The 21,301-nt window shown below is 45.2% G+C and overlaps 1 protein-coding gene across 1 annotated transcript in view; it reads right to left on the reverse strand.

Moving 5' to 3' along the window:
* LOC308314659 (protein O-mannosyl-transferase TMTC2-like) overlaps positions 1-21,301 on the reverse strand; it is a 257,266-nt gene that overhangs the window by 106,658 nt on the left and 129,307 nt on the right. Inside the window, exons 2-3 of the mRNA XM_080762291.1 lie at positions 7,181-7,490; positions 6,287-6,568 (exon numbers count right to left, since the gene is read on the reverse strand). Of these exons, the coding sequence (XP_080618417.1) occupies positions 6,287-6,568; positions 7,181-7,490 (592 nt within the window). The remainder of the gene's footprint in view (positions 1-6,286; positions 6,569-7,180; positions 7,491-21,301) is intronic.

The following is a 21,301-nucleotide window of genomic DNA, read 5'->3' on the forward strand; positions in this document are numbered from 1 at the left end:
AATCTATAATGAATCAGAAGCTTTAGAAGCACAGAGAGATGAAAGCAACAACTATCAGGCACACATCACATTACACATAATCACTCTAATTAACCCATTCTGACCTGAGATCAGATTCATACGAGGTTTCCACTGGACACACACTGGTCTGATTAACCCATTCTGACCTGAGATCAGATTCTAAAAAAAATTCAGTCGTTCTTCGATTTTTCAAAAATAGCAGACCTACAAGCTCGTAGCGCGCCACTCGGTGGCGCGCTATGAGCTTGTAGATCTGCTATTTTTAAATAGGTAAAGCATAACATGATGCTAACACCAAAATGGGTTCCCGTTCAGAATGGGTTAAGACACCAGTGTGTCACTGAGCTGTATTACACATTACATTAACATCAAAACAGGGACATTTGACACTACGCCAGTTTGACTTTCAGACAGACACGGAAGCTATATAAAGCTCTGGAAGGAGACAGTGTGTGGCCTCCGGTCCTCCTCACTGTTGCACAGCCCTTCTGAAACCTTCTATAAAGCTCTGGAAGGAGACAGTGTGTGGCCTCCGGTCCTCCTCACTGTTGCACAGCCCTTCTGAAACCTTCTATAAAGCTCTGGAAGGAGACGGTGTGTGGCCTCCGGTCCTCCTCACTGTTGCACAGCCCTTCTGAAACCTTCTATAAAGCTCTGGAAGGAGACAGTGTGTGGCCTCCGGTCCTCCTCACTGTTGCACAGCCCTTCTAAAACCTTCTATAAAGCTCTGGAAGGAGACAGTGTGTGGCCTCCGGTCCTCCTCACTGTTGCACAGCCCTTCTAAAACCTTCTATAAAGCTCTGGAAGGAGACAGTGTGTGGCCTCCGGTCCTCCTCACTGTTGCACAGCCCTTCTAAAACCTTCTATAAAGCTCTGGAAGGAGACAGTGTGTGGCCTCCGGTCCTCCTCACTGTTGCACAGCCCTTCTAAAACCTTCTATAAAGCTCTGGAAGGAGACAGTGTGTGGCCTCCGGTCCTCCTCACTGTTGCACAGCCCTTCTAAAACCTTCTATAAAGCTCTGGAAGGAGACAGTGTGTGGCCTCCGGTCCTCCTCACTGTTGCACAGCCCTTCTGAAAACCGCACACAGAAGCCATAATGACACAAAGGGGAGATTTACAGCATGATATAAAAACTCTTAATGTAATTGACTGAGAGCCACAATCAGATAAGCTTTATAGCTGGCCCTGCATGGAGTTGAACGCTGAAATGTCCAACGACTTCAGCGGAGAGAGAAGAGAGAGAGCACTCTGAGAGAAGAGCCAGTTCAGTCTCACTGTCTCCTCGTCAGGCCATAAACCATTCTGACCTGAGATCAGATTCTAAATGTCTTCTACATCCTGACAGTTTTCCATTCTGACCTGAGATCAGATTAAAAAAAAATGTCTGTTTGAAAATGAAATGAGTTTTCTGAAAAAGCTATGTTTCTACATGTCAGTCGTTCTTCGATTAAAAAAAAAATAGCAGACCTACAAGCTCGTAGCGCGCCACTCGGTGGCGCGCTATGAGCTTGTAGATCTGCTATTTTTCAATAGCTAAAGCGTAGCATAATGCTATAACACCAAAAGGGTGTTCCCGAACAAAATGGGATAAACCACACACCTCCGTCTGTGGAATATACGACGATGCAGTTCCCCTTTCAGCACCAGAACACCTCAGATATAATCTTATCGTAGTAGACGCTTTTTTACGAGTCGATACACACTTCATATCAACTCGTAAACTTGTTTATATTATACACAGTATAAGTATAACTTCCTATATACTTCTGCAGATGTTCACGTTTGGGATCTTATCGTAGAGACGCTTTACGAGTTGATATACAGACTTTTCATATCAACTCGTAAACTCGTTTATATTATATACAGTATAAGTAACTTCCTACTTCTGCAGATGTTCACGTTTGGGACTATAGTGAAATACTAACAGTTATGTGTACAGTGTAGTGTAATGTGTGTTGATTCCACTTTCATACACAGTTTAATGCCGACAGAGCGACGCAAAGAGACCCCGAGGTCTGGCTTTTCTGTGATTACACCATCAGTCAAAGTGACCACATTGCTCCACTAAACACAGAGAGAGAGAGAGAGAGAGAGAGAGAGAGAGAGAGAGAGAGAGATGGGGAGTGTGTGTGTGTGTGTGTGTGTGTTCCTTTTATGATGCCCTGAAGAAGGCAGTTGTATACCTGCCCAAACGTTGGTTCCACCTCTGCATCCTAATACATAATCGGCGTGTGTGCGGCCATGCACTCTTTTGTCTTTTTAAGAACTGCTGTGCATTTAGCGTACTGCTGCACTGTGGTCCTTGTCTGCACACGTACAGTATGGAGAGATCCCAGATGTCATGAATATGACCTCATGAAGCTAACCTCACAGACGGGTACGGTATAGGTCTCCAGGTAATAATAATAGTGGGTATACTGCCCCTCAGTGACTCTGACAACCTGCTCCAAAGGGTGTTGCTTAACCCAACAGGGAACAATGCTGCTGCTGTCGTAACGTTGTTACTTAGACAGGGTGTAATATTGGATGAACGAGACCTCTGAGGGTCACAGTACTAAATGTGTGTAAACAGCGCATTAGGATGAAAGGAGACCAGAGCAAGCTGCATTGTCTCTGATGACGGCCGTCTTTCAACAGAGGCCGTTTGTTTTGTGCCGTCGGTGGTGAAGCTAAATGACACGCTATGATAATCACACCTAAATGACACGCTATGACAATCACGCCTAAATGACACGCTATGATAATCACACCTGTCATCTGACAGCTGTTGTCTTGACATCATCAAAACATGCTATTTTAGAGTCTCCTAAATCTAACATCGAACAAACACCAATCATCATCATTCCACAGATGCCTTGGTACAAGTCGAGGGCCGGACTGTTTCAACACACGGGCCATTTTTGGGGAGAGGGGTATAGCTGAAAGTTGACCACAAGTGATATACTTTCACTGCTGATCAATAGTGAAGAGAAGACGCATGCTTGCACTTGCAGGCCCTCGATGCGTGACAATGCACTCTCAGTGCATTGTGGGACTTGTAGTATATAGTGGTCCGTGCAAAATACCAGAGGGCCAGTTCTAATACTAATTCAATATCATCCCGCGGGCCAAAGATAACTATGACATCATTTCGGAAAGCCATGCATTGGAGCAAAGATTTGAGTTTAAAAACGTTCGCTCTGAAAGAGTATATTTATATTCAAAGATTTGAGGCACATTTTCACGATTTTTCAAAAATAAAAGAAACATAAAAAAAACAATGTTTAAAACACCAAAAGGGGTTCCCGTTCAGAACGGTTTAAAGTCCTACATATTCATGCATAACTCTACAAGTACAAAATGCGATGCTGTGGCTATAAATTCACCTGCATGCATTTTCTGCAAAAATAATTGTACTAACAGGTCAAAGATTATTCACATATGGAGCTTAATAATTCAAGGCTGATGCCGTATTCATAAGTTCATGATCAAGATGTGTTTCAATGTATCAAAAAGGAAATAAAACAGAACGCTGTGGAATCCAGTTAACAAGGAGCTAAAGTACAGTAGATTTTCCATGACGTATATTATATATTATATTCCATGCGTAGCACGTACGGTACAGTACAGCCCTGAGGGACGCAGCCTGCAACGGTATACTTAACTTAACCCATTTAGGGCACACTTAGAACAAAATGTCTTCTAAATGATGTTCAGAAGAAGACATCGTTTCTGTATCAGTGGTGTTCAATATTTAATTTCCATTCCACACATTACTGAGAACAGAAAGGGGCTGAAATGATGTCTCTCACTCTCTCTCTCTCTCTCTCTCTCTCTCTCTCTCTCTCTCTCTCTCTCTCAAGGGTAAATGGACTGTCACTGTACAAGCGCCTTTCTCTAAAGCACTTAAAAGGTATTTCAAATGCACCCATTGACCCATCCATCCATCCATCCATTCATTCATACATACATCCATTCCTTCATTCACTCACACAGCGATGACAGGGGAAACCATACAAGGGTGAGGCCAACCTGCTCATAGGGAGCAGTTAGGGGTCCATGCTCCAGTGTCCTGCTCAAGGACACTTCAACTGGCAGACAGGAGACACTGGGAACCTCTCCCTCTCCCTCTCCCCCTCTCTCCCTCCCCTCTCTCTCTCTCTGTGTGTTCATGTGTCCTTGTCACAACGAATCTCTCAAGAAGTCCCCGTCTACCGTTCCGAACATGTCAAAGAGCCAACAACGCTCTCGTTGTCCCCAACATGTCCTCCGGAGACTTTTAGTCACATTAATGTTCACGTGTCTGGTTGAATCTTAACTAACGCCGATCGGATGAGAGACTTGTGAATGTCACGCTGACCAACTAGACCCAGGAGACCGCCAGGCTGTAAACACTGTTGACAAGGAGCCTGTTACGGCTCCAATACTAACAAGACAAATAGGGAAAAGCCACTGTTTTTTCCATTATAAAGAAAGGGATTTTCGCGCACACACACACACACACACACACACACACACACACACACACACACACACACACACACACACACACACACACACACACACACACACACACACACACACACACACACACACACACACACACACACACACACACACACACAAATTAATTGTCCCCACTTGTCACGCCATACAATAAACATACTTCCTCATTATCATGTTTCATTGGAGGACATCATTAATCTCAATATTAAAACACAACAACGTAATGAGAAGAAGAGGTAATTTAACTATAGCCGTTAACTCACTAAGTGAGTTTGTTTCGTTCAAAATGGCTAATTGGCTTTTAATTATGTTTTTGTAACAAAACGCTGATCCAACAGGGAGATGGAAGATCGGAGCACGTGTTCTTGAAGACAAAGTGGAGCATCTGGGATGTTTTTTTCTTTCTTGAACTCTTGGTGTGTTCTTGAACCAAACCACAACGAGCCTATACTGTAATAACTGTAATAACTGTATACTCTGTTCGATTTAACAACTGGAACAGTGTTTACTTTTCAATTACTGTATTAGCAGGCATGAAGCCACCACGATCGGCCAGTTCGATCCCTGTGGGCTCCCCCAGAGTTAGTGTCCAATTGCCTGTGATTGTACAGCAATGTGTGATTGTACAGCAAACAGTGTGCTGGAATGAGTAAGAAAAACACAATATGTACCGTACCGTGTAACCGAACAAAAACGATGCATACTTTCCTGTTTACTATCAGCCTATATACAGGATGACACATTTACTTTGGCGTAAAGACGTTTGTCGAAACCAGATCCATGTGAACAAACAGCAAAAACAGAGAAGCACACCGGGATTTACGCCTCCATTATCACAAGCCAGTTTGGACTGTGGACAGTGAATCAAAGCAACACAGAGGGTCATTCCATGTGGACTGGACAACACTACAGTGGAAACAGAGCCTCCAAACAGACTCAAGTCCCGCCACCCTTACAACAACAAGGCGCCACGAGAGATGCTCCGTTCCATCCCGAGCCTGCAGAGCAATCTGCCGAGCACATAATCAACACCTGCCCCCTGTACAGACTGACCTCCTTCGGGGGCCGGCCTCTTCCACGTGGGACCAGAGAAAAAGAAGGGCGTGGCTACACTCGATACCGAGTTGGGAAATTTGAGGATGACACACGAAAGAAGAAGGAGAAGAATAATGTGGACTGTGTATAAAGTTGTGTTCGCTGCCACAGCAGCAGCAGCAAACACATCAACACCCGGTGGAGGATGACATCATCCAAAGGCGCTGCCGATGGATCGGCCACACTCTTCGCAAGTATCTAGCATCACCAGATATGCCCTGTTCTGGAACCTCAAAATGACATTTATCAGTTCCTGTGGGTACCTCTGTTAGACACACCCACAGACACACCCCCAGATTACAGAGGTACTTTTCACATGAAAGGTACCTTTCAAAACCTATAGAAAGAAGTCAGCCTGGTACAGACGAAAGGGACACCACTGTACACGAAAGAAGAAGAATATGGACAGCTCAGTGGCCTTGTGGTTAGAGTGTCCGCCCTGAGACTGGGAGGCCGGGGTTCGATCCCCGGCCGGGTCATACCAAAGACTCTAAATAATGGGACCCAGGGCCTCCCTGCTTGACACTCAGCATCAAGGGTTGGATTGGGGGGGTGGGAAGTGAGGACGCTGGCGTCGACTGTTCGCCGCTTCACCTCCCAATGTATGAATGAATGAACCGTTGTAAAGCGCTTTGAGCACTTGGAAAAGCGCTATAAAAATGCAATTCATTATAAGTTGCTTACCTTGTAGAGCAGCATGAGGACGCCCCACAGCCTCATCCTCCTGAAGACGACCACGTCGTAGAGCGCCGACACGGCCAGCACCGTGACGCCCGTCTCCTTCCACAGCATGCTGACGGCGGCGAACGCCAGGCTGCCCAGGAGCCAGGCGGCCAGGCGCCACCAGGGGCCCGCCGCGGCCCCGTGGGCCCCCCGCAGCCCGCAGTGGCGCACGTAGCACAGCAGGGACAGCAGGAAGAACAGGGCGGCGCCCGCGTCCGCACGCCCCACCACGCCCGCCACCGCCTAGAGTAGAGTAGAGTAGAGTATATTTATTTCGGTCATAAAAGGTATATTCAGTGATTTCACTTAATTCAAATATATAGCTTTTGTTTTGTTGTGATAATCCTCTCTACTATAGAGTGTGCTGACCATATAAGGAGTTCCTCCCTGTCCCCAGTTAACCCCTGGGGATCAAAAAACCTTAGGTTTCGTCTTTGGCTCTCTATCCTGATTGGACGAAAGGCTTTGGGTCCCAGCCAAAAATGAAACCTAAGGTTTTTTGAGTGAAATCACTGAATATACCTTTAAAACAAATCAATACAGTGCCTGCTTTTTTTCTTTTGCAAAAGAGGTGTAGGCTGAAGCCTAAGCTTATAGTGCCTTAACCTTCTAACAGATAAATGGCTTTCAGAGGTAAAATAATACAACAAAGCAAACAGAAGGGGGAAAAAAAACAAGAAAACAAAACAAAAACAAACAAAACATAACATAAAACAAAAACAAAGACCGACAGGACAATACAGTTAACAGGAACAAGATAAAAAAACAACAAAAACAACACAGCAAAACAGCAAAACGAGGAAAACAAAACCCATCATATCAAATGTTCTATAACGTGTATCTACTGTAACGTACCTCCGTGTGGACGGGGTGCGAGGCGAACAGGAGCCCCGCCAGGAGGCTCCACAGGCCCTGGCCCAGGAGGAGGCGCGCCAGGCGGGTGAACAGGCCCGTGACGGCCCCATGGAGGGCCACGTTGACCAGGTGGTAGCCCCAGGGCTCCAGGCCGCCCAGGGCGTGGTTGAGGCGGAAGGAGAGCGTGCAGAGCGGCCGGTAGGACTTGTGGCTCCCGCTGTGGGTGAGCAGCGTGCCCCAGAAGTCGTCGTAGAAGATGTTGGTCCAGGGCGTCTCCGGGAGCAGGTCCTGGTTGGTCTTGATCGCTCGGCTGTGAAATGAGAAGAAAAATAAGCGTTAAAAGAGGAGTTTTCTTGGGTCCGTTGTTGATCGTTATCCTCGTCTAGTGTATAGACACACAAACAACAGTACCTCATCGTTTGATTGATAAGAATATATCAGTAGTTATCATGCAAATTATGGCTGCATGGAAGAAGAAATCAACTCTTTCTATCCATTCTCTTTGTTCCTACAATTCCCAACATGCACTTTTCGGGCAGCCACATTCATGTGGTCTATGGCTGCCACTGACCGACACTGTACGCTGAAGTAGGACATTAGATAGATCTTTATTTGTCATTGCAACGTGTACAACGTAGTAACATGTAAGTTCAGCTGTTATCGCACAACAAACCCTTATTGCACTTAGGATAGCAGAGAAAACTAAAATGTGTCGCAGCAACAGATAATGTTTTAGCAGCATTGAGTGCAACTACCGCTGTGGGATAGAAGCTGTTACTGAATCTGTTGGTCTTGGACTTGATCACTCTGTACCGTCTAATTTACAAAAAAAGCATATTCAATCTCGTCTAGTGTATAGACACAAACAACAGTACCTCATCGTTTGATTGATAAGAATATATCACTAGTTATCATGTAGCCAGTTCTGACGAATCAACTCTTTCTATCAATTATCTTTGTTCCTACAATTCCCAAAATGCACTTTTTTGGGGCTGGCTTGTATGACTGCTAATGGAGGAACTTGTTAGCCTGGCTCCATCCCTGAATCGCTAGCCACGCCCATTAATGCTAAATAAATAGCGTCAATGCTGTAGCGAGCTAAAATATAGCCATTCCATTGCTCTAGAAAAGCACCAATGTTTCCATTCTAGACCACCGGATAATCAGCAAAGACCTCCGAAACATCGCGCTAATTGACCAAACCACGGAGATCTCCGTAGATTAGGAGTTATTCAGCTTTTAGTCAGCCTGTATAATGGGAGGTGGACACCGGGGACCGCTGTTATACGCAACCCGGTCTATAGGATCGCTAAAGAAGGAAAGGCCGAGCCAAAATAATAATGAAAACAATGGAAATCACATCAGCGATCTGGTTTGATATATTACAATAATAAAGCTTATCAGACGGAGCGGAAGGTAGTTATAGATTCCTTATGGCGGGATCGTTACGTCACAAGCAGTACGTCTGTTAAGAAAATATGAATACGCTGAATTGCTGACATAATATGATGTGTGTCGATAAGTGTACCGGTTCTAGGCCTTTTGAGGCCCTAGGCAACATATTATACAGAGCCCCCCCCCCCTCCTGCTTTGCCACGCCGGATAAAAATTGTAAATTTGCCATGAAAATGCTTCAATCTGGTGCACTTTGAGATCAAAATTAAGAAGCTAGGTGGGGGCCACATGTGGCCAGTAGCCCATGTAAGGGATACATGAAAAAAAAAAAATCTTCTCCCTGTGACGAGGCCCCCTCAGTGGTTGAGGCCCTAGGCGACCGCCTAGTTCGCCTATGCCTAGAACCGGCCCTGAGTGGTCCTACCCCCCCCATGAGACAAATCCCAAATGTTTATAAACAAATCCCAAATGTTTGTAAACAAATCCCAAATGTTTATAAACAAATCCCAAAATGTTTATAAACAAATCACAAATGTTTATAAACAAATCACAAATGTTTATAAACAAATACCAAAATGTTTATAAACAAATCCCAAATCCCATGAGACTTGGTCCTACCCCCCCGACCATGAGACTTACTACAGGTCAACTGGAAGTGGTCCTACCCCCCCCATGAGACTTACAAATCCCAAATGTTTATAAACAAATCCCAAATGTTTGTAAACAAATCCCAAATATTTATAAACAAATCCCAAAATGTTTATAAACAAATCACAAATGTTTATAAACAAATCACAAATGTTTATAAACAAATACCAAAATGTTTATAAACAAATCCCAAATCCCATGAGACTTGGTCCTACCCCCCCGACTATGAGACTTACTACAGGTCAACTGGTAGTGGTCCTATATGACACATCTTTACTACGCAGCAACATTCAATACAGGTGCTATAGAGGTCTGAAAACACTGTTTTACTGTAAGTACTGTAAATGTAGTCTACATTTCCCACAGGAAACAGGGCGCTCATATACAGGCTATTCTTTTACAGTGCAGATTAACCCATTCTGACCTGGGAACGATTCTATTAATGTCTTCTAAATCCTGACTGTTTTCTTGAAAAAGCTATGTTTTCTATGTCAGTCGTTCTCAAACACTTTCACTTTTCACGATTCTTAAAAAAATAGCAGATATACAAGCTCGTAGCGCGCCACTCGGTGGCGCGCTACGAGCTTGTAGATGTGCACCAAAAGGGAGTTCCCGCGCAAAATGGGTTAAGCACAAAATATAGGTTGCTAAAGAACTCATGAAACTTGTGTTTTTGCTTCCCCTGGAGATTTTGCGGCCATGTGACATTTATCCAAACATAAGATCAGAGGTTTGAGCTTAAAGCTGGAAGCTCTTTTACCACCATGGTGGCGCCTCCTACAGCCGGGACTGAGCGCCCACACCCTTCACCACAAACGGCGCCTCCTACAGCCGGGACTGGGCGCCACACCCTTCACCACAAACAGCGCCTCCTACAGCCGGGACTGAGCGCCACACCCTTCACCACAAACAGCGCCTCCTACAGCCGGGACTGAGCGCCACACCCTTCACCACAAACAGCGCCTCCTACAGCCGGGACTGAGCGCCACACCCTTCACCACAAACAGCGCCTCCTACAGCCGCGACTGAGCGCCACACCCTTCACCACAAACAAACAAACACTAGGGCACTAGGGCTGGGCAATTAGCCAAGAATATCTCCAAGCCGATAGGCTATTTAGTAGAACCAATAGCTGAGTTAAGTATAAGTTATTTTAATAAATGAGAATGTTTTTTCTATATTATTATTACTATTATTATTATATTACGACGATGAAATCTGGAGATACAGGGTTTCTGCCCGACAGTCAGCAACAGCATATTAAATGTGACTACATTTGACTGAGGGACTGCCACTGGATTTTCGTTTTTTTTCCCATGTCATATGAAAGCAGGTGAATCATAGCTTCAAATTGACATATTGGTTGTTCAGTTTGACCCACCGGTTTTGGAGATATGGCTTATAGAGTAATGTCTGGCAGAGAAACAGGCTTGAAAGGTTCACTTCTGTGGTCTCTTAACATTACACCTAGATACATGTTTAAGCATTTATTTCATATTTACATGTCTTCTGTGGTCTCTAACATTACACCTATAGCTACATGTTTAAGCATTTATTTCATATTTACATGTCTTCTGTGGTCTCTAACATTACACCTAGCTACATGTTTAAGCATTTATTTCATATTTACATGTCTTCTGTGGTCTCTAACATTACACCTAGCTACATGTTTAAGCATCTATTTCATATTTACATGTCTTCTGTGGTCTCTAACATTACACCTATAGCTACATGTTTAAGCATCTATTTCATATTTACATGTCTTCTGTGGTCTCTAACATTACACCTATAGCTACATGTTTAAGCATCTATTTCATATGTACATGACGATTTCAGCTCTGACACTTATTTCAGACATGCCCTAGTATAATGTGAAGAGTCTGCCTGTGCTATTAACTCATTTTTGGAGAAAATAAATGGTGAAAAAGCTGGAATTTGCGCGATGGCAGGCTCTCAGTCAAATCTGGTCACATTAATCTCCTTAGAAAGGAAACGCTTAGCAGCGTTTATTCCACAACATGTATTTGCTTTATCGCAGCGCGTTGTGCCGTAGATTCAGGCATGGTAATTAAAATGCGTGATGAACGAGGAACGGCACACGAGATAACAAGACAAGAGCACCGGATTGTATAATTAGTGCTTCGTGACAATCATAATTAACCCATTCTGACCTGAGATCAGATTCATACGAGGTTTCCACTGGACACACACTGGTCTGATGAACCCATTCTGACCTGAGATCAGATTCTAAAAATGTCAGTCGTTCTTCGAATTTTTCAAAAATAGCAGACCTACAAGCTCATAGCGCGCCACTCGGTGGCGCGATATGAGCTTGTAGATCTGCTATTTTTCAATAGGTAAAGCATAACATGATGCTAACACCAAAACGGGTGCCAGGTCAGAATGGGTTAACACAAACAATGAGTCTGGAGGACAAAGGAGAGGACAGCCAGGAATTAAATGTCAATGTCAAATTAAATATATGCTGATCAGTTATTTTTGCAAGTATAATTTAACCATTACCATGTCAACCAAGGAAACAAGCGTATTTTTTCTAAATCTGAATTAGGGACATCTATCTACATGTATGAATAAATAAATTAACGTCAATGACAAACGACTGAATTAACAAATGACTCAAGGATAAGAAGTGAATGTAATGCACAATCTATGTAAAGCGCCTTAGATAAAGGCGCTATATAAATGCACCATTTACCATTTAACCCATTCTGACTGGGAACCCTTTTTGGTGTTGGCATCATGTCATGCTTTAGCTATTTAAAAATAGCAGATCTACAAGCTCATAGCGCGCCACCGAGTGGCGCGCTACGAGCTTGTAGGTCTGCTATTTTTGCAAAAATCGAAGAACGACTGACATTTTTTAGAATCTGATCTCAGGTCAGAATGGGTTAATCAGACCAGTGTGTGTGTCCAGTGGAAACCTCGTATGAATCTGATCTCAGGTCAGAATGGGTTAAGTAGTCGACGTACATCTCCCTTATACTGTTTAGCCACCAACATAGCCCTCATCAACAGAAGCAGGTGGAAAGCTGTGGCGGATATTATATTATATTAGAGTACACGAATAACAACATAAAGCATATAGTACAACGTAGCAGCTTTAACAAAGGGGTGAGCAGAACATCCTCCTCCATTTGACGGGGTGAAAGAAAAGGATAAAAATGGGGGGGATGGGAATGTATAACTGACCCTGGAGGGGGAATTACTGACGGCCATTAGACAGCCTATAACAGAGGAGAGGTGGAAGAACCTGACACAATGGTGTCAGGAGAACATCGCTGAGGAACCCACTAGGGACGTACCGTACCGTACACACCAGGAGTGGGCAACTGATGGCCCGGGGGCCACATATACGGCCCCCACCTTCACTTAATGCGCCCTGAATACTGATATAGTATTTATAGTTACAATTCCAAACCCACTTTAATTACTTCATGACTATTACAATCATGTTGTCTTTTTGTTAACAGTTCATAAAGTTAACATAACTATAACTAAAGTTTGCCCACCGCCGGGTACACACCAACCAATGTCTCCATTATCACCAGACAGTTTGGGGCCCAAAGAAGTCCTTCACAGAGGTAACACTGACCGGTATGGGAACTGTATTTGACCTCAAACTGCACAGCAATAAATACAGAGGGACAGCAGAGTGTTGTGGACAGACAGAGGGACAAGACAGAGGGACAGTCGAGTGTTGTGGACAGACAGAGGGACAAGACAGAGGGACAGCAGAGTGTTGTGGACAGACAGAGGGACAAGACAGAGGGACAGCCGAGTGTTGTGGACAGACAGAGGGACAAGACAGAGGGACAGCCGAGTGTTGTGGACAGACAGAGGGACAAGACAGAGGGACAGCCGAGTGTTGTGGACAGACAGAGGGACAAGACAGAGGGACAGCCGAGTGTTGTGGACAGACAGAGGGACAAGACAGAGGGACAGCCGAGTGTTGTGGACAGACAGAGGGACAAGACAGAGGGAAGGTCGAGTGTTGTGGACAGACAGAGGGACAAGACAGAGGGACAGCCGAGTGTTGTGGACAGACAGAGGGACAAGACAGAGGGACAGCCGAGTGTTGTGGACAGACAGAGGGACAAGACAGAGGGAAAGCCGAGTGTTGTGGACAGACAGAGGGACAAGACAGAGGGACAGCATAGTGTTGTGGACAGACAGAGGGACAAGACAGAGGGACAGCAGAGTGTTGTGGACAGACAGAGGGACAAGACAGAGGGACAGCAGAGTGTTGTGGACAGACAGAGGGACACGACAGAGGGACAGCCGAGTGTTGTGGACAGACAGAGGGACAAGACAGAGGGACAGCCGAGTGTTGTGGACAGACAGAGGGACAAGACAGAGGGACAGCCGAGTGTTGTGGACAGACAGAGGGACAAGACAGAGGGAAGGTCGAGTGTTGTGGACAGACAGAGGGACAAGACAGAGGGACAGCCGAGTGTTGTGGACAGACAGAGGGACAAGACAGAGGGACAGCCGAGTGTTGTGGACAGACAGAGGGACAAGACAGAGGGACAGCCGAGTGTTGTGGACAGACAGAGGGACAAGACAGAGGGACAGCCGAGTGTTGTGGACAGACAGAGGGACAAGACAGAGGGACAGCATAGTGTTGTGGACAGACAGAGGGACAAGACAGAGGGACAGCAGAGTGTTGTGGACAGACAGAGGGACAAGACAGAGGGACAGCAGAGTGTTGTGGACAGACAGAGGGACACGACAGAGGGACAGCAGAGTGTTGTGGACAGACAGAGGGACAAGACAGAGGGACAGCAGAGTGTTGTGGACAGACAGAGGGACAAGACAGAGGGACAGTCGAGTGTCGGACAGCCTCAGTGAACGCGAGGCTCCATCCCTCCATCCAACGACATAAACAATAGATGAGGAGGAAGCAGCTCCCAGGACCAACACATCTCCTACAGTATGCATCCCTACAGACCAACACATCTCCTACAGTATGCATCCCTACAGACCAACACATCTCCTACAGTATGCATCCCTACAGACCAACACATCTCCTACAGTATGCATCCCTACAGACCAACACATCTCCTACAGTATGCATCCCTACAGACCAACACATCTCCTACAGTATGCATCCCTACAGATCAACACATCTCCTACAGTATGCATCCCTACAGATCAACACATCTCCTACAGTATGCATCCCTACAGACCAACACATCTCCTACAGTATGCATCCCTACAGATCAACACATCTCCTACAGTATGCGTCCCTACAGACCAACACATCTCCTACAGTATGCGTCCCTACAGATCAACACATCTCCTACAGTATGCATCCCTACAGACCAACACATCTCCTACAGTATGCATCCCTACAGATCAACACATCTCCTACAGTATGCGTCCCTACAGACCAACACATCTCCTACAGTATGCGTCCCTACAGACCAACACATCTCCTACAGTATGCATCCCTACAGATCAACACATCTCCTACAGTATGCGTCCCTACAGACCAACACATCTCCTACAGTATGCGTCCCTACAGACCAACACATCTCCTACAGTATGCGTCCCTACAGACCAACACATCTCCTACAGTATGCATCCCTACAGACCAACACATCTCCTACAGTATGCATCCCTACAGACCAACACATCTCCTACAGTATGCATCCCTACAGATCAACACATCTCCTACAGTATGCATCCCTACAGACCAACACATCTCCTACAGTATGCATCCCTACAGACCAACACATCTCCTACAGTATGCATCCCTACAGACCAACACATCTCCTACAGTATGCATCCCTACAGACCAACACATCTCCTACAGTATGCATCCCTACAGACTACAGGACCAACACATCTCCTACAGTATGCATCCCTACAGACTACAGACTGGACCAACACATCTCCTACAGTATGCATCCCTACAGACTACAGACGGGCTCACACGCCGTCATGTGGAAAGAGGCTCCGCCCCTCCTCCCCCCTCCCCCCCCATGCAAACAACCAGGCTTTATGAATGAATGAATGAATCACAGAAATATAGTTTTAAAAAACGCTGGAAACGCTCCCCGGTTTGTCTGTCTGTCTGTCTGTCTGTCTGTCAGACACACAACCTGAATGAGAAACAATGCCATGAAGGACACTGGCACAGATCATTTTGTTTTTTTAATACATTTGGAGTACTAAGTGGAACCTGGGCCTGGGCCAACATGGCTCATATATGTTTACAACTAGTGTTGCTGCTACTGTACAAACCAGAACACAATTATTTTACTCTTATGCACACAAGCTGTAACAATAAAACATAAGAAAACCTTGAACCTGCTGAGCCACTGCCGACCTAAGGGGAATATATCCTCTCTAGGCTACCTATAGATATAAATATATCCTCTCTAGGTTACCTATAGCCTCAGAATGTTAAATATATCCTCTCTAGGTTACCTACTAGCCTCAGAATGTTAAATATATCCTCTCTAGGTTACCTACTAGCCTCAGAATGTTAAATATATCCTCTCTACACTACCTACTATCCTCAGAATGTTGCAAGGTAGGAGGTGGAGTTCTGGTGTCTCTGACCTCCCAGTCAGACGGACTATAAGAGGCTCCAGCTTTCCTCATCGGCAGGCTGAGAGGCCTCCTGATTCTACCCTCCATGACTCAGACGTGCCAGTATATTCCCTCCAGCCCATTTGTCAAGAGAGATCTTCGTTCTGCTGCGAGAGATATACACGTAATATAAGAGACATTACGGTCCAATTACATCTCTAAGCTGCTTCTGGAGACAAGTGCGCGGCGCTCTCTTTCCATCGCACGCTGCGGTGAAGACCCAGAGAACAGATACAGAATATTATTGCCTCAGAACCCACACCGGGAGCTTCAACTCCCTCTGGCAGCAACAAACGGATGAAGAGCCAACGCCGTTCAGTCACAAAACCCTTTACGGTTATGCAGCCCTGGCTTCATAAGGGCCGATTCATACTCCTATTTTACCTCTGTTTCGGCGCTGTAGTGCCCAAATGATTTTGGCTCGTCAGAAATTTTCAGTAGCACCGAAGAGCCGACTTTAGGACGGTACCCCCCCCCCCCCCCCCCCCCCGAACCTCAAGTGACGTCACATTGTAGGCTCTACAGAGCCCAATGACGTCACATTGTAGGCTCTACAGAGCCCAATGACGTCACATTGTAGGCTCTACAGAGCCCAATGACGTCACATTGTAGGCTCTACAGAGCCAAATGAAGTCACATTGTAGGCTCTACAGAGCCAAATGACGTCACATTGTAGGCTCTACAGAGCCAAATGACATCACATTGTAGGCTCTACAGAGCCAAATGACGTCACATTGTAGGCTCTACAGAGCCAAATGACGTCACATTGTAGGCTCTACAGAGCCAAATGACGTCACATTGTAGGCTCTACAGAGCCCAATGACGTCACATTGTAGGCTCTACAGAGCCCAATGACGTCACATTGTAGGCTCTACAGAGCCAAATGAAGTCACATTGTAGGCTCTACAGAGCCCAATGACGTCACATTGTAGGCTCTACAGAGCCAAATGACGTCACATTGTAGGCTCTACAGAGCCCAATGACGTCACATTGTAGGCTCTACAGAGCCAAATGACGTCACATTGTAGGCTCTACAGAGCCAAATGACGTCACATTGTAGGCTCTACAGAGCCCAATGACGTCACATTGTAGGCTCTACAGAGCCAAATGACGTCACATTGTAGGTTCTACAGAGCCCAATGACGTCACATTGTAGGCTCTACAGAGCCAAATTACGTCACATTGTAGGCTCTACAGCGCCGAACCCACTTTTATTCGGCTCTAAAATAGGAGTATGAATCGGCCCTTAGTGTCACAAAGCAACATTGGATCAGGGTTAGTCTTTCAGTCAGTCTTGCCCTGCATGCACTGAAAGAACTAGTTGTGACTGACTGACTTCTAGTTGTCCTAATAGCCTAGTTCTGTGTATCTCTTTCTCTGGACTGCGCCAAGGCCAGTGTAGTTAACCCATTCTGACCTGAGATCAGATTCTAAAAATGTCTTCTAATTCCTGACAGTTTTCTGAAAAAGCTATGTTTCTATGTCAGTCGTTCTTCGATTTAAAAAAAATAGCAGACCTACAAGCTCGTAGCGCGCCACTCGGTGGCGCGCTATGAGCTTGTAGATCTGCTATTTTTAAATAGCTAAAGCATAACGTAATGCTAACACCAAAAGGGGTTCACCCCCAAAATGGGTTAACTATAGATGACTGCAAATCCCAAACCTACAGTGTCTGATCTAGCCAGCTGGATGTACAGTACTGGCAGATATGTTTTTCAAAGCAGCCAGCCTCCCTCAGGGGCAACTTTGATATCAAAATAATAAGAGTATATGCAAGAATTTCAAGTCATTTCAAAAGGAATCAAATTCAGTGGAAGTATAATTATGATCCAAAATTATTACGATCTAAAATATATAGTATATGAATCGGCCCTATAAGTCACCTCTCATGTTGTTCTCCTTCTTGTATGTCGTAGAGAGAGAGAGAGAGAGAGAGAGAGAGAGAGAGAGAGAGAGAGAGAGAGGTATTAAAGCACCTTGAAGTGCTGTGCTTGGCATTCGCTCACGCAAACCCACAAAAATGGAGGAATGTTGTTAGATGGAGAAGGAAGGAAGGAGTGACCTTTGGACCTACTCAGCTCGGTCAGCTATACTCTGAGAGCAGATGAAGGGATGGGGTGCAACGTATGGAAGAATTAACACATTTGCATGACAGACAGACCACCTTATTGAACCATGGCCAGCCTCCAGTGCACTGCATTAATCCTCCTCTCAAGCCAACACGCTGCCCTGATCGTCAAGGCCAGCAGCTCCACTATGCTGGCTGTCGGGAGTGGAAGGATTGGGTTTCAGTGGCTGGGCCCGGGCCCGGTCTCTCTCTCTCTGTGGGGGCTGGGCCCGGGCCCGGTCTCTCTCTGTGGGGGCTGGGCCTGGGCCCGGTCTCTCTCTCTCTGTGGGGGCTGGGCCCGGGCCCGGTCTCTCTCTCTGTGGTGCTGCTGGGCCTGGGCCCGTCTCTCTCTCTCTCTCTCTCTCTGTGGTAGGAACCTCTCTATAGCACTGCAAACCTTTTCCAGCCGGGAGCACATTCTTCAACCAGAACCGCAGAACGCCTGGATGCCAACACACCAGAGGAGCAAGGGGATCATGTGGCCACTAACGAGGAGGACCCCCCACCACCCCCCCCCCCTTCTTTCTCATCTCATCTCGCCCCCCCTCGTCCCCCTCGTCCCCCTTGGTCTCCCTCGTCCCCCCTCGTCCCCCCCCCCCCCTCGTCCCCCTTGGTCTCCCTCGTCCCCCCCCCCCCCCCTCTCCCCCCCTCGTTCCCCTCGTCCCCCCTCAGTCTCCCTCGTCCCCCTCGCCCCCCTCGGTCTCCCAGCCAAACCAAATCTACATCCAGAGTGTTTGCGTGGCTCAGTGACTGCCACAGACTGTTTCCTTATCGTGATGAGGACTGGGAATTGCATGTGCTACGCTACGCTACGGTGACACTGAGAATTAAATCACTAAATATAGTCCTACAGCAGCAGCAGAAGGGCTCAATATTCGTCTACAGAAAACACTGCTTATTAGGCCTTCATGCCTAATAATATAGTGTGGTGGACTCAGACAACTAAAGTGCAATGGTGTTAATAACACTCCTCACAACCTCAATGTTTTCACACGGAGCGCTACATGCTACGCTACAACAACACAACAACGTCATGCGATCCGGCGCACAGCTAGCCAGCGCTGGGTCTGCATGGTCGTCAGGATCAAAGGCATGACTAAACTTTACTCACAGCTTCTAAATCCTTCACACGACGGAGGAGGAGGATCACTTTCTAGTTTCTACACCAACAGCACTTCTGAAAGGAGAGACAAGACACTGGAAAACGGTTCTTATAAACACAAGGTCCCGGCCGGTCATTCAAAAAGCTGTCGGATATGACAGTAATTATTGGTCCATAATTTGTTTCAGGCGCTCTGTAGCGCACAGCCATGAAGCCAAGTATTAAAACAGTCTAGGTGGCACGCAGGCTGGAAACGGAGAGAGAAGATAATCCCATGACGATGTTATATATAAAGGCCTCCCAGGCAAAATACCATGTTTTAACCCATTCTGGGCGGGAACCCCTTTTGGTGTTTTAAACATTGTTATAATTTAGCTATTGAAAAAAATAGCAGACCTACAAGCTCGTAGCGCGCCACCGAGTGGCGCGCTACGAGCTTGTAGGTCTGCTATTTTTTGAAAAATCGTGAAAATGCGGCACAACTTTGGAATATATATTTTTTTCAGTTTTTAACTCAAATCTTTGCCTCTGGGGGAGTCCCTGGAACAACATATTTTCAGACAGGGGGGTCGGCAGCAAATTACATATCATTTTTGGGGTCCTTGACATGAAATATTGAGAACCACTGATATAGAAACATGAGGTTTTAAAAAAAAAAAAAAAAAAACATTTTAAGATATTTTTTTAATTTCGACGTCAGGCCTGAATGGGTTAATTGGTTGTGACAAACTGATCTAAAATAAAACTAATACATTTTAACCAAAGATGAAAGCCAAACTCCTCAAGCCCACACTTACTGGATTAAAACGCTACTTTAGAAACGTACTCATGCGTGTATGAGAAATGAGCGTGTGATTACTTGGGAGCATTTTTTTTACCTTGTAATAAGCCAGCAGGTTGGAAGAAATTAACCCTCTTATTATAACTAGAAGCCTACATGAATAAAACGACATCAAGAACTTTGAAAGATTGATTTGGGTTTTCCATCTGGTCTCAGGGTCTCCCAGTAGTGGTCAGTTAGTAGCGGTCAGTCAGTAGTGGTCAGTTACTATAGCGGTCAGACACAGGAGATTAAAAATGACATTGAAAAAGCACTGACGTTATAATCACCATTTTTTAACTTTGTAGATCATCCATGAATCTGAGATGAGAAGTTAACCCATTTAGGCCTGAAAAAAATGTCTTCTAAATCCTGATGGTTTTCTGAAATATGTTTCTAAGGCCTATATATATATATATATCACTCAATATTTCATGTCAAGGACCCCAAAAATGATCTATAATTGGCCTCCGACTCCCATCTGAATATATGTTGTTCCAGGGACCCTCCAGAAGCAAAAGATTCGAGTTAAAAAACGTTCGTTCTGATAAAAATATATTCCAAATTTGAGGCACATTTTCATGATTTCTCAAAAACAGCAGACCTATACAAGCTCATAGCGCGCCACTCGGTGGCGCGCTATGAGCTTGTAGATCTGCTATTTTTTCAATAGCTAAAGCATAACATAATGTTTAAAACAGCCAAAAGGGGTTCCCGCCCAAAATTGGTTAAATCAAAGCGAGCTGCATATGGCCAGAAATAGGTTTTTCCTTTTTTTTTCTTCTCTTTTTTAAACATGCAGTAAAAACAGCTGTTCCTACTTATTAAAATAACTAGTATTGTATATTTATTTCCCAAGACCTCACCTGGCGCGCTACGAGCTTGTAGGTCTGCTATTTTTTGAAAAATCGTGAAAATGCGGCACAACTTTGGAATATATATTTTTTTCAGTTTTTAACTCAAATCTTTGCCTCTGGGGGAGTCCCTGGAACAACATATTTTCAGACAGGGGGGTCGGCAGCAAATTACATATCATTTTTGGGGTCCTTGACATGAAATATTGAGAACCACTGATATAGAAACATGAGGTTTTAAAAAAAAAAAAAAAAAAACATTTTAAGATATTTTTTTAATTTCGACGTCAGGCCTGAATGGGTTAATTGGTTGTGACAAACTGATCTAAAATAAAACTAATACATTTTAACCAAAGATGAAAGCCAAACTCCTCAAGCCCACACTTACTGGATTAAAACGCTACTTTAGAAACGTACTCATGCGTGTATGAGAAATGAGCGTGTGATTACTTGGGAGCATTTTTTTTACCTTGTAATAAGCCAGCAGGTTGGAAGAAATTAACCCTCTTATTATAACTAGAAGCCTACATGAATAAAACGACATCAAGAACTTTGAAAGATTGATTTGGGTTTTCCA

This window comes from Protomyctophum bolini (genome assembly GCF_963924005.1).
Source record: "Protomyctophum bolini genome assembly, chromosome: 4".
In the NCBI taxonomy this organism is placed as follows: Eukaryota; Metazoa; Chordata; class Actinopteri; order Myctophiformes; family Myctophidae; genus Protomyctophum; species Protomyctophum bolini.